At 49.0% G+C, this 13,661-nt stretch overlaps 2 protein-coding genes across 6 annotated transcripts in view; one reads left to right on the top strand and one right to left on the bottom strand.

Annotated features, from left to right (window-relative positions):
* TCF20 (transcription factor 20) overlaps positions 1-13,661 on the bottom strand; it is a 189,189-nt gene that overhangs the window by 49,729 nt on the left and 125,799 nt on the right. The gene's annotated exons all lie outside the window — the stretch shown is intronic.
* Positions 634-1,137, top strand: LOC133767514 (large ribosomal subunit protein uL23-like). Its single transcript, XM_062201929.1, has one exon. The coding sequence runs from the start codon at positions 634-636 to the stop codon at positions 1,102-1,104; it is 471 nt and encodes a 156-aa protein (XP_062057913.1). The 3' UTR covers positions 1,105-1,137.

The following is a 13,661-nucleotide window of genomic DNA, read 5'->3' as shown; positions in this document are numbered from 1 at the left end:
GCTAGGACTTGAACCTGCGCTCTGATAAATGATGCCAGCATTGCAGGAGGTGTATTAACCTGCTGTGCCACAACACCAGCCTCTCCAAGCCATCTTGAAAAATATTCACAAATAATGGCAGACACCAAGGGAACCACTTCTCCTCTCCAAAGGCCTTTGCAGGACACTGCTGCTTCTCAGTTCCAACGGATCCCCGGGTGACCTGAGCGCTCACTGCAGTGCTTTCTTGATGCTGCTTGGACCTCCACGCACTACCGTGTCCAATCCTCCCAACACCACACTAACATCCTCATCCTGCAGGTGAGGAAGCTGAAGCTCAGAGCTCACAGACTTCCTAAACAACACGGCCAGTCCCCAGTGTGGCAGCTCCTACAGGCCACACTCTCCAGCTCTCTGCTAGGGCTGGGAAAGCAGTGGAATTTGGCCCATGTGCTTGGGCCCCTGCACCCATGTGTGAGACCTGGAAGAAGCTCTTGGCTCCTGGTTTCAGCTCCAGCCATTGAGGCCATTTGGAGAGTGAACCAGCGGATGGAAGATCTTTCTGTCTCTCCCTCTCACGGTCTGTAACTCTACCTCTCAAATAAATAAATAAAATCTTTAAAACAACAACAACAAGCTTTTTTTTTCACCAAGATGGCGCCAAAGGCAAAGAAGGAAGCTCCTGCCCCTCCTAAAGTCGAAGCCAAAGCAAAGGCCTTAAAGGCCAAGAAGGCAGTGCTGAAAGGCGTCCACAGCCACAAGAAGAAGAAGATCCGCACGTCCCCCACCTTCCGGCGGCCCAAGACACTACGCCTCCCATGGCAGCCCAAATACCCTCGGAAGAGCGCCCCCAGGAGAAACAAGCTTGACCACTATGCCATCATCAAGTTCCCCCTGACCACGGAGTCTGCCATGAATAAGACAGAAGACAACAACACCCTGGTGTTCATTGTGGATGTCAAGGCCAACAAGCACCAGATCAAACAAGCTGTGAAGAAACTCTATGACACTGATGTGGCCAAAGTCAACACCCTGATCAGACCTGACGGAGAGGAGAAGGCCTATGTGCGGCTGGCTCCTGACTATGATGCTCTGGACGTTGCCAACAAAATTGGGATCATCTGAACTGAGTCCAGCTGGCTAATTCTAAATAAATGTTTTTCCACCATATAAACAACAACAACAACAAATAAAAAACAACTCTACCCATGTGTTTTAAGTGGTAAGCCACTGCTCTGGTTCTTAGTGGCAGTGGTCTTCCTTAGATTGGGGGGGGGGGGGGGGAGGCTGTAGCGGGGCTAAGTTGAACAAAAATATTAACGCTGGTGGTTTAAATTAATGAAAAGCTTGAGAACAATTTCTCTATCAATTACATCTTATTTAATTAATCCTTCTGGAAACAAGACTTCTGAAGAAGAGAGAGTGTGAATAAGGCTGCCGTCTGCCTAGATAGGGGCCACTAAGAGCGGAAAACCACCAGACATCAGGCTGCTGGTCACGGAGGGAACCTGATCTCCAGATGGGAAAGCAGACCAGGTCTGCTTCAGGCCTCCCCTGGAGGTACAGCACAGCTCTTCCTGCTGCTATGGTTCTAGTTTATGGACTAGAAGAAAAATAACTGCAGCCAATACTTCCTGCAGGGTACCAGTCAAGCTAAATATTCCGAGTGTACATGAAAGAGCTGAGTACCAGAAGGTGGTTGCCAAGTTTATCTTTTTTTAGGAGTTCCAAGTAAAGTAATTAGGAAAACCAAGTATACCAGCAACAGAAAATGTAAAGTGAGGGGCTGGCGCTGAGGCGTAGTAAGTTAAGCCTTCACTTGCAGTGCCTGCATCCCATATGGGTGCCAGTTCAAGTCTGGGCTGCTCCTCTTCCTATCAAGCTCTCTGCTATGGCCTGGAAAAGCAGAAGATGCCCAAGTGCTTGGGACCCTGTACCCACATGGGAGACCCGGAAGAAGCTCCTGGCTCCTGGCTTCAGATCAGCTGCAGCCATCTGCGGAGTGAGCCAGCGGATGGAATATCTTTCTCTGTCTCTCCCTCTCTGTAACTCTCCCTCTCAAATAAATAAAATCTTGGCCGGCACCATGGCTTAACAGGCTAATCCTCCACCTTGCGGCGCCAGCACACCGGGTTCTAGTCCCAGTCGGGGCGCCGGATTCTATCCCGGTTGCCCCTCTTCCAGGCCAGCTCTCTGCTATGGCCCGGGAAGGCAGTGGAGGATGGCCCAAGTCCTTGGGCCCTGCACCCGCATGGGAGACCAGGAGAAGCACCTGGCTCCTGGCTTCGGATCAGCGAGATGCGCCGACCGCAGCGGCCATTGAAGGGTGAACCAATGGCAAAAAGGAAGACCTTTCTCTCTGTCTCTCTCTCTCACTATCCACTCTGCCTGTCAAAAAATAAAAATAAAAATAAATAAAATCTTTAAAAAGTATAAATTGAGAGTCTGTGTAATTTTACCATGACCACAAAAAATGAGTTAGAGATCACTCCAACACTATCCCACCATTTAAAAAAACCCATCAGTGTAATCTGTTTTAAATTATTGTGATTAATAATGACAAATGCCTAAATTTCCTTATTTGATTGATCACAAATATGTAGTAAAGAAAACTGACACCCAAAAGAAAGTCACTGGCTCGTATTCTGAAAAGGTTTGTTTGCCAACTCCCTTTACTCCCCAAATCCTTTCCTGTTTTTTTCACCCAGTCCCAACTTTGAGGTTTCAGAAGGGCCGTGGAGCGCACCTCCACACTCCGAGTCCACGTGCCAGCCTCACCACCACTGCTGTCACCCTGCGGCCACTCCCAGCATCCTAGCAGAAGGTCCCCGTCTTTGCCATCTTACAGGAAATCAACCTTAGCTGCTTTCACATGTCCCACACCATTCTCCTCAATCAGGGTCCTCTCCCCTTCCCAAGTACCAGTGTCCTCTCTTGGTTCAGATTTAACCCCTGCTTTCTTTTATTTTCCTTCCTCGCCTTTAAAGTAAAACGCTCCAATCCTCAAGACACTAACAGAATCGGCTGCTGCTGGTTTTGGCCCTTGTGTGGGAGATAACTTCATCTGCCTCCAAGGCCTGCTCCTTACTCTCCATTTTCACACTACTCTACTCCTAGGGCACCACAGAGACTAGGCACAGCTCTGCCACCTGGTCCAGCTTAGCTGGTAAAAAGAAAGGGATTTATTCTGGCTCCCAAACTGGAGATTGAGGTCGGCTAAGTAAGACTTTTTATCAATGACTGCAGCCACAGCTCTGGGGGCAACCTGCACATTGGGCCACTTTTCTCTTCCCCTTCAGGCCTAGGAAGCAGATCCCAGAACCTCTTTCCAGCACGGTTCTAGGTTAGTTTGTAAAAAGCAGCACGAGAGATCTGGAAGGTGGAAGAAAAGGAGGGGTGGGTATTCCTGTAGGCAGCCGCAGCACACACGGGTGTGCGGGGCTTTCCTGTGACTCCTAAGAACCACGGTGCTGGTACTTCAGTCTGAGATCTTCAGGAGTGGGTTGCCTGACCTCCCCAACACCAGTTCTTCCAAGCCTGGGTAAACCCTTAGTTCCTTCATACCTGGAATAGATTCTCATTTTCTGAATGAACCCTGAGTGATGCAACTAAACACTCTTCAAATACCCAGTTTGCAATGCGCCATCCGTTTTCCACAGGGACCCTGACTGGGGCAGTTCTTCTCCCACTCCTAGGATTTCCAGATAGACCACTTTCACTTGGGGAGTGAGAGGCTTCTATTCCATGCAATATGGCATACGATAGGGACTAAAAATCCAACACAACATCCAGAAATACCAGACAAAATGAAGAGTGCCCAAGGCTCAGCACTGGATGGGTGGGGTACTGCAGTCGAGTACAGCAGGCGGGTGCAAGGCTCTGGACGCCAGGCCCGGGGCAGAGTCTGCAGCGCTCATCGGCCGTGTGGTAAAGGCTTTACTGGCCACACAGAGAAGGAAGACGCCAGCGCTCTTTAAGTGGCCGTGGGGTAAGCACATCAGTCACTCCACACGTGACGACTGTGGGCAGTGTCATTTCTAACTGCAATAATTTATTTTTTTAGTATTTTATTTTTTAAAAAGATTTGTTTATGGGGCCAGCGCTATCATGTAGTAGGTTAAGCCGCTGCCTGCAAGCAGAGTAGCTAGGACTCGAACCAGTGCTCATTTGGGACGCCAGCATCATAGGCAGTGGCTTTAGCTTCTATGCCACAACGCCAGACCCCTGGAATAATTTCTATAAAGGTGATAAAACATATTTATTTTCACGCAGTCACCAACTCATTTTTCGTGACAAAGATGAGGCTGTTCTTTCCTCAGCTGACCCAGCTTTCTATGATCGCCCTCCGAATGGCCCCAAACACATCTCCTCCTCAGACTCCTCCCTCTAGGACAGCCCCTCCCCGTGACACTGCTTTCCTGTGTCTGCCCTGCGCCTCTGCCTCCCCGCCACTGCCATTTTCATCTTTTCTGGCTACAGAACCCCTCCAGCACCAGTCGCCAGTAAAGAAAAGAGCTTTTCTCCACCTGTTCTTTGACAGTGTTACCCTCCCCAAGGCCTGGAAGCCCTCTGGGTACCTGCCCAGCCCAGTTTCTGCTCCTCCCCACTCTAACATGCCTGCTAGTCCCCTCTTTGCTGCTGTCCCACCCTCACCTTGGGGCCTTCTCTGAAGTATTCCCAGGTCCATAAATCCCTTCCTCTCAGGTCATGGGGTTCTCAGAATCTTTTTTTTTTAGATTTTTATTTATTTATTTGACAGGTAGAGAGAGAGACAAAGCTCTTCCTTTCGTTGGTTCCCTCCCCAAATGGCCGCAACAGCCAGAACTACACTGATCCAAAACCAGGAGCCAGGTGCTTTTTCCTGGTTTCCCATGTGGGTGCAGGGGCCCAAACACTTGGGCCATCTTCTACTGTTTCCCAGGCCACAGCAGAGAGCTGGATGGGAAGTAGAGCATCCAGGACTTGAACCAGTGACCATATGGGATGCCGGCGTCACAGGCAGATGATTAACCTAGTGTGCCATGGTGCTGTCCCCTGCTCTCAGAATCTTAAGAGCTCCTGAAAAGTGATCTTTGCTACGAATCTTCTATTAAGCAGAGAATTTGCTGATTTTACTTTGTTCAGTAAAAACAAACTTAGTAAAGTATATTTACCTTTAAGCAGTATCTAAGGCATATGCTGTTGATACAGTAATTACCAAGGCCAGTGTTGGTGGTGTAGAAAGTTAAGCTGCCACCTGTGACACCAGCATCCCATATGAGCACCAATTCTAGTCTCATCTGTTCCACTTCTGATCCAGATCCCTGCTAATTTGCCTGGGAAGACAGTGGAAGATGCCCCAAGGACCTGGGCCCCTGCCACCCATGATGGAATGCCAGGCTCCTGGCTTCAGCTGGGCCTAGCCCCAACTATTGTAGCCATCTGGGAAGTGAACCAGAAAATGGAAATTTCTCCCTACCCCCCACCTCTCTGTAATTCTGTCTTCCAAATAAATCTTTTAAAAATTAAGCAACTGCTATATATCAGGCAGCATGGTTTCACATATATCTCAATTAATGGATAAAGGGGGAAAATCCAAATAAAGTATGTAATTTTCCAGAAGTCACTCTTCTAGAACAAGCTGGAACAGATACTAAATAACTCAAATCCTTTTGATTCAGAAGCTTGTAATACTTTCTTTGCACCACTAACTGAACAGGAAGCACTCGAGTCCATGCTTTTGAAAAATCCTAACAAACCCTTGGATCAGATCTGCAAGTGCATATCAAACACACGCTACGCTCTCGCTATACACTTTATGTAAATGTTAACGTATTTAATCCTAACCACGATCTAAGAAGTGTTAGTTCAAGTTTTTTCACCTGAGGCTTCTTCAACCACTGGTTCATCCCTCGAATGCCTGCAAACAGCTGGGAGTGGGCCTTGCTAGGAGCCAAGAAACTCCATCTGGGTCTCCCACAGGGGCAGCAGCCAACTGAGCCCTCATTACTACCTCCCAGGATATGGATCCAGCAGGGCGCTGGAATCAGAAATCGAACCAGAACTCGAGCCCAGGCACTCCAACGCGGGATGCAGGGATCCCAAGCCATGTCTTAACTGCTAGGCCAAATCCCTTTCCCTCGGAGAAGCCTCACAGTAACTACAAGTTACTATACTGTGTAGAGAACGCTCACCTCGGAATCCAGTCTGTGTCTCTGGGAGAAGCCTGCCTCGAACCAGCAGCAAAACAATGCCGCTATTCTCACAGACTTAGATTCGTTCTAGAAAGGACTCTTCAAATTTGCTGGAGCTCAAGGGACTGCCTGTACCCAGACATATCTGCACCATTTGTGCTATGTATGTGCAAACATGGGATCTTCCTTAATACCCTGAGCAACACATCTCCCAGGACTGGATCTTCCTCACTCTGTTCTGTCTGCATACGGGCGGAGCCATGCTCTTCATCAGTGACTGACAGTGCAGTCAGGCCTTTGCAGTAACAGGATGTGCTGGCAGTGCCCGCACACTATTCAGCTTGGGAGTCCAAGAGGAACCTGGAGGCAGTTTAAGGAACCGCCTCAGCTGGAATTCCCAAGTCTGTTCACCATCTCTCTGAAGGTTAACACTTTTACACTAGCCAAGTAGGCTACCAAAAGCACCCACCTTCAACTATGAACAAATACAGGTAGGCAGAAAGCAGGGGCACAAATTTATAGCTATCAAAATTTTCAAAAAAGTTTAAGTTGATATCCCATTTGGTGAGGGAATATAAAAAACAATTGAAGCGAGTATCAAAAACAAATGTTAGGAAAAGAAATTGGTAATGAAGTCTCAACTTAACTAAACAAAACCCAAAATATCAACATCACTTCAGTGATATCTTTAAGAAAAAACCACTAGCAGAAGTCTCCTCATCATTTGAAAAGTGATTAAGCAAATCATGTCCATCCACCTGCAGGAGCAGTACACAATCATTCAGAGCATTCCGAAGATTCTGGCATCACGGAAAGTGCTGATGAACAGCAGCACGCGAACTAGTATATGTACTAAGATTTTATCTAGAAATCAGGCAATCATTTAGTCCACTGTCAAAGAGAATGACATAGGGGTTGGCGCTGTGCTGCAGCGGGTTAACGCCCTGGCCTGAAGTACCAGCATCCCATATGGGCACTGGTTCAAGACCCAGCTGCTCCACTTTTGATCTATGGCCTGGGAAAGCAGTAGAAGATGGCCCAAGTCCTTGGGCCCCTGCACCATGTAGGAAACCCGGAAGAAGCTCCTGGCTCCTGGCTTCGGATTGGTGCAGTTCCAGCTGCTGCATCCATCTGGGGACTCTGCCTCTCCTCTGTGTAACTCTTTCAAATAAATAAATAAATATTAAAAAAAAAAAAAAAAGATGGGGCCAGCATCCCATATGGGCCCTGGGGTTCTAGTCCTGGTTGCTCCTCTTTTAGTCCAGCTCTCTGCTGTGCCCCAGGAGGGAAGTGGAGGATGGCCCAAGGGCTTGGGCACCTGTACCCGCATGGAAGACCAGGAAGAAGCACCTGGCTCCTGGCTTTGGATCGGCACAGCGCCAGCCGTAGTGGCCATTTGGGGAGTGAACCAACAGAAGGAAGACCTTTCTGTCTGTCTCTCTTACTGTCTATAACTCTACCTGTCAAATAATTTAAAAAAAAAAAAAAAGAGAGAGAGAGAGAGAGAGAGAATGATATAGAAAAATGACAATGTTTTTGACTATCCACAGTGGCCAGATTGTGGATGTATTTTCTCCCTTTTCATTTCTATTTCTATTAGTGTTTGCACAGAAAATACCACTTTAAAAATTTCATTAGCAGCCAGTGCTGTGGTACAGTGGGTTAAAGCCCCAGCCTGCAGTGCCAGCATCCCATATGGGCGCTGGTTTGAATCCTGGCTACTTCATTTCTGATCCAGCTCCCTGCTAATGTGCCTGTGAAAGCAGTGGAAGAAGTCCCACATCCTTGGGCCCCTGCACCCATGTGGGAGGCCTGGAAGACTCCTGGCTCCTGACTTCGGACAGGCTCAGCTCTGGCCGTAGTGGTCGTTTGTGGAGTGAACCAGCGGGTGGAAGACCTCTCTCTAATAAATAAAATGAATTTCATTAACCTCATTTAAAAATTGTCCTTTACGGTATCTCAATAATATCTTTGCTCTGTCTGCTCCTACTGACAGCAGAGTACTTCTCTGCCCAAGGAGAAGAAATGGAAGCACACGAGATTTCACAGGTCCAGAGGCAGGTGGTGAGGGAGAAACTGGCCAGACAGTCTCAGCTCCAGAACCGGGGGCCCACGCCGCGCCACCTTGGACACTGTGGTGCCCAAGACAGTGCACACAGACACTGTACAGAACTATTTCTCAGAATCAGGTCCAAAAAGAAATGAATTCCACCCCCCGAGGACAGGCCTATTTTCAGACATAATCTCCAACGGCCAAGAGGCTGCAGCACCCTATCATCTGCAAGCTCCTGTGACTGCACGAGCGCGTGAATCTGCTCGAGACAGACCCAAGCCTGAGCTCCATGCCTTCTGTCTGCCTTACAGCCACAGGGGCATTCCGAGAGAGACACACAGACCAGCAGAGCTGCTGGCTGTCGGTTCACTCCCCAAATGCCCACAACAGCAGGCGCTGGATCAGGTGGAAGCCAGAATCTGGGAGCTCCATCCAGGTCTACAGCTTGGGTGCCAAGGACCTAATCACCTGAGTCAGCACGGCTGTCTCTCAGGGTCTGCATGGGCAGGAAGCTCACATCGGGAGCAGAGCCTGATATCAACTCCAGGTCCTCGGGGAAGCGACACAGGTATCTAGCTACCAGGCCAAACACCTGCTGCCCATCATCTTGGAGAGCCAGATCTGTTAGCAGGAAGGTGGACCCACAAGTCTTTCTGTGGGTTTTTCTTAACTATTGAGCCTAAGGGTTCTGGGATGTCACTGAATTTTTCCCCCCTTTTTAAAGGTTGTTTGAGTGAATACTGTCTAAACCTTCACACAAAAGAATAACATAAAGCAATTAGTGTTGCCACTTTCAAGTAAAAAGTGTGTTTCATTTTATAATTTATTCAAATATAATGCTGAATTAAAATTCAAAAGACACCAAGGATTAATCCAAAGCAGTAGCGGCAAAAGCTCTATGACAAAAATCACAAACTTTCTAAAGGACCAGAAGAAGACTTCAACACAAAACATACCCAAAAAACCCCCACAGTGGCACTGGATTAAAAAGTGGCAGCATTATAAAGTCTCCACAGATTTCATTTACAAAACTAATGGAGTTCCGAGCCGGCACCATGGCTCACTAGGCTAATCCTCCGCCTAGTGGCGCCGGCACCCCAGGTTCTAGTCCTGGTCGGGGCGCCGGATTCTGTCCCGGTTGCCCCTCTTCCAGGCCCGCTCTCTGCTGTGGCCTGGGAAGGCAGTGGAGGATGGCCCAAGTGCTTGGGCCCTGCACCCCATGGGAGACCAGGAGAAGCACCTGGCTCCTGCCATCGGATCAGTGCGGTGCGCCGGCCGCAGCGCGCCAGCCGCGGCGGCCATTGGAGGGCGAACCAACGGCAAAGGAAGACCTTTCTCTCTGTCTCTCTCTCACTGTCCACTCTGCCTGTCAAAAAAAAAAAAAGAAGAAGAAAGAAAGAAAAAAAAAAAACTAATGGAGTTCCAATCAAAACAAGGTATTAAAAAATTCTGAATAATTTAAACATTCAGAAAAATGCAGAAACAGTTCACAGAGCTCACATCCCCCACCCCACTTTTAAGATGGCCCATCTGACAAGGGTGTCTGTCACCTGCTCTGTGACCAATACTCACAGACACACAATCCTGTATGTCTTTTCCTGACCTCTCAAGAGGAGCCGAAGACACGAAGCCCCAGCACCCCCTAAACACTCCTGTGCTATCTCCCCACCAAAGACTCTCCTATGTAATCAGCATGCAAGCCTCCGCGTCAGGAACCAGCACTGAGGGACCAGCACTTCGATGCAGCAGTTTAAGCCACTGCCTGCAATGCCCACATCCCATGTGGGCACTGGTTCAAGTAGGTTGCTCCACTTCTGATTCAGCTCCCTGTTAATTGCCTCAGAGAGCAGCTGAAAATGGCTCAAGTGCTACGGCCCCCACTACCCATGTGGGAGACCTGGATGAAGCTCCTGGCTCCTGGCTTCAGCATGGCCCAGCCCTGGCTTTTGCAGTCATCTGGAGAGTGAACTGGGAAACAGAAAATGTCTCTCTCCCCCCCTCTGTAACTATCTTTCAAATATATAATAAAATAAATCTTAGGAAACAAAAAAGAAATCAACACTGACCCTACACTACCAACTTGACCCACAGTCTCCATATGAATTTAATCTACAGTCCCAATACCATCTCTTTTTCTTTTCTGGTCCAGGATCCAGCCCACGCAGGGGCCACGTGTCACCAGTGCCCACTACTCTGGTCCAGGATCCAGCCCACGCAGGAGCCACGTGTCACCAGGGCCCACTACTCTGGTCCAGGATCCAGCCCACGCAGGGGCCACGTGTCACCAGGGCCCACTACCCTGGTCCAGGATCCAGCCCACGCAGGGGCCAAGTGTCACCAGGGCCCACTACTCTGGTCCAGGATCCAGCCCACGCAGAGGCCACGTGTCACCAGTGCCCACTACTCTGGTCCAGGATCCAGCCCACGCAGGGGCCACGTGTCACCAGGGCCCACTACTCTGGTCCAGGATCCAGCCCACGCAGGGGCCACGTGTCACCAGGGCCCACTGCTCTGGTCCAGGATCCAGCCCACCAGGAGCCACGTGTCACCAGGGCCCACTGCTCTGGTCCAGGATCCAGCCCACGCAGGGGCCACGTGTCACCAGGGCCCACTGCTCTGGTCCAGGATCCAGCCCACGCAGGGGCCACGTGTCACCAGTGCCCACTGCTCTGGTCCAGGATCCAGCCCACGCAGGGGCCACGTGTCACCAGGGCCCACTGCTCTGGTCCAGGATCCAGCCCACTCAGGAGCCAAGTGTCACCAGGGCCCACTGCTCTGGGACAGAGAGTTCCCCAGTTTTGCCTGCCTCTGTGCAGTCCGTTCATTCAGCAGGGTGAGTGCCCAAGTCGGCCATGCAGCACATGGGGTTGTACTCTTTCCAGTGCACTGCATCAGGACTGGATTGATAGGGACCCAACTCACGACTGGTGACATGAACAGCCACCTGCCAGGCTTCTCTACCACAACACCATTGTGTCCCTCCTCGTAACAGGGATTTCACTGGAGAAATTCTAAGATTACACCAATATTGTGATCCTTCTCCAACCCTGACCAACACTCAGCATCCACTGACGACTGACACATAAATCCATCGTCTCTATGACAGCCACCCAAAGTGACACTCATATCCATCATTCCTTCTACATTAGTTAGTAGTAAGCAGAGTTTTTTCTTCTCATTCATTTGATGATCAAACTGTCCAAGATTTGGCCACCGGAAATGTCTTCAGACTGGCTGTGGCCTTCTGACAAGCTCCATTCTTTGAGCACACTCTCATCTCCTGGCACAGGATGATTCAGCCTCACTTTGTACTTTCCCTGCCCCAACCAGTGAACCAGCCACTTCTCCAAGAATAACTTACTCTTCTTCACAGAAGATGACTTAGAAACAAAGCTCGGGATGCTAGAATTGTTCACTGCTTCTAGCTAACAAATATTATGTGCGTGGGCGCACACACCTGTAACTGCTTCTGTACAGACAGCGTGTGTGTTACAGAACCATGAGATCTCTACCCATACCTCCAATTTCAACCCAACACCTCCTGTCTGTGACTCTCTTCAAGACAGTAAGAGACTGGCCCCCACTGTCCTCAATATACTTTGACAATCGTTTAACCAACTGAGGCAGAGACAGAGCTCATCCATCCCAACAGTCAGAGTTGGGCCAGGCTCAAGCCAGGAGCCTAGAACTCAACCCAGGTCTCCCATGTGAGTGGCAGGAACCCAAGTACCTGGGCCGTCACCACTGTCTCCTAGGGTCTGCACTGGTAGGAAGCTGGAATCAGGAGCTGGAGCCAGGGATTGAGAACCAAGGCACTCTGACGTAAAATGTGCTTATCTCAATCACCAGACCAAAAGCCCACCCCCATTAGCTTTTATATATATTTTTAAAAATCTACTTGAAAAGCAGAGTCACAGAGAGAGGCAGAAACACACAGGGTGAACTTTTCCATCCATTGCTTTTCTCCCCTAAATGGCTGCAATGACAGAGGCTAGGTCAGGCCAAAGCCAGTAAACTAGAACACCAACTAGGTCTCCCACACAGGTGCAGGGGCTCAAGCACCTGGGCCATCTTCTACTGCTTTCCCAGGCACATTAGCATAGAACTGGATTGGAAGTGGAGCAGCGGGGACTCCAACAGGCATTCATGTGGGCTGTCAGCGTCACAGGTGGCTGTTTAACCTGCTGTGCCACAATACACTTTCCACCCCTCGCCAACACACACACATTAGTTTTTTGTTTTTTTTTTAAACACACATTAAATTTTGCTAAACTAATTCTGAAGTTCAACTAAGGAAAATGTAAAGAAAAAGTGTGGAACTAGTCAAGGAAATATGGAAAAAGGAAAATCCAAGATATTTGCACTATCATACATCACCACTGTCTTATAAACTGTAATTAAATTAAAGGGTGCTGAAATGACATCTACCTTTTTGGGACAATAACTGTATTAGACCCCACCTCATGGTATCCATGAAAATAAAATCTAGACAAATGAAAGAACTGAACACCACCCCCAAAGAAAGCATGGCAGTTTTAGAAGACAAAACAAAATAAGGACAAAGTTTTGAGTTTCTATACCATTTCTTACTGAATGGAACATGGGCTTTTGGGGGAAATGATTGATTTTCCAAAGGACAGACAAAACACAAGGTACCTGGCTATAAGCTATGATACACTTTCAATGTAGTAGAGACAGGGCAGACCCGCCTGAGGGGTAACTGACTTTCCCGGTTCCCCACTCAACCCGTTTATGCAAACATCAGAGTTCTTAACAGGAAAGTCGAGACCCCTCAGCTTCTGACACCAATAGAATTTCCATCCTCCTCTCATGATCGCACTCTGTACCTCCAGCTCCAAGTGACACCGAATGTGCTTCAGACCCCAGCACATCTGGAGCCAATCCATGGAACCAACCAGACTCTTCTGGGAAGTCCTGCTGTGGTACTGGTTCTGCTCACACCTCAGCCGACACAGCCTCCGGTGGGATGGCTTCATGGACAGGGCACCCATGGGCTCGAACTCAGACACATTCTGAGGCTGAACCAGGCCTTGTAGCCACTACTAGGAGATTCTCGGCAAAACTATTCACTTCTTTAAGCCTCACTTTCCTCAACTGGAGATCAGAAATGGCCCCCCACTTCCACTCTTCACGGTCAGCCCTTAATAAGGTAACAAGGCTTCGTGCTGTTCTGAGGCCCACCACGGTGTAGCCCTCAGAAGGGAGTTTCTCTCAGTGTCTCAGGCCCCATGGACCCACAAAAGCCAACTGTGTACTTCCACAAGCCTACTAACAAGTGACACACACCTTACTGTTTGAGAACTATTGGGAAAGGCCAGTATTCTGAAGGCCACAGAGAAGTCTGAATTTCACTGCAGGTCTTTGGAGAGTTCTGACCGACAGAGTGCTAGTTCTGCCTTCAGTGCTTCAGTGGCCAGTCCGTTCTGTGGAAGACA

Source organism: Lepus europaeus, chromosome 10, assembly GCF_033115175.1.
Source record: "Lepus europaeus isolate LE1 chromosome 10, mLepTim1.pri, whole genome shotgun sequence".
NCBI lineage: Eukaryota > Metazoa > Chordata > Mammalia > Lagomorpha > Leporidae > Lepus > Lepus europaeus.
This window is presented reverse-complemented; position numbering and strand designations above follow the sequence as displayed.

Bases quoted from the DNA above. Each gene is read 5' to 3' on its own strand.
- LOC133767514 (XM_062201929.1), top strand. From the start codon at position 634: ATGGCGCCAAAGGCAAAGAAGGAAGCTCCTGCCCCTCCTAAAGTCGAA.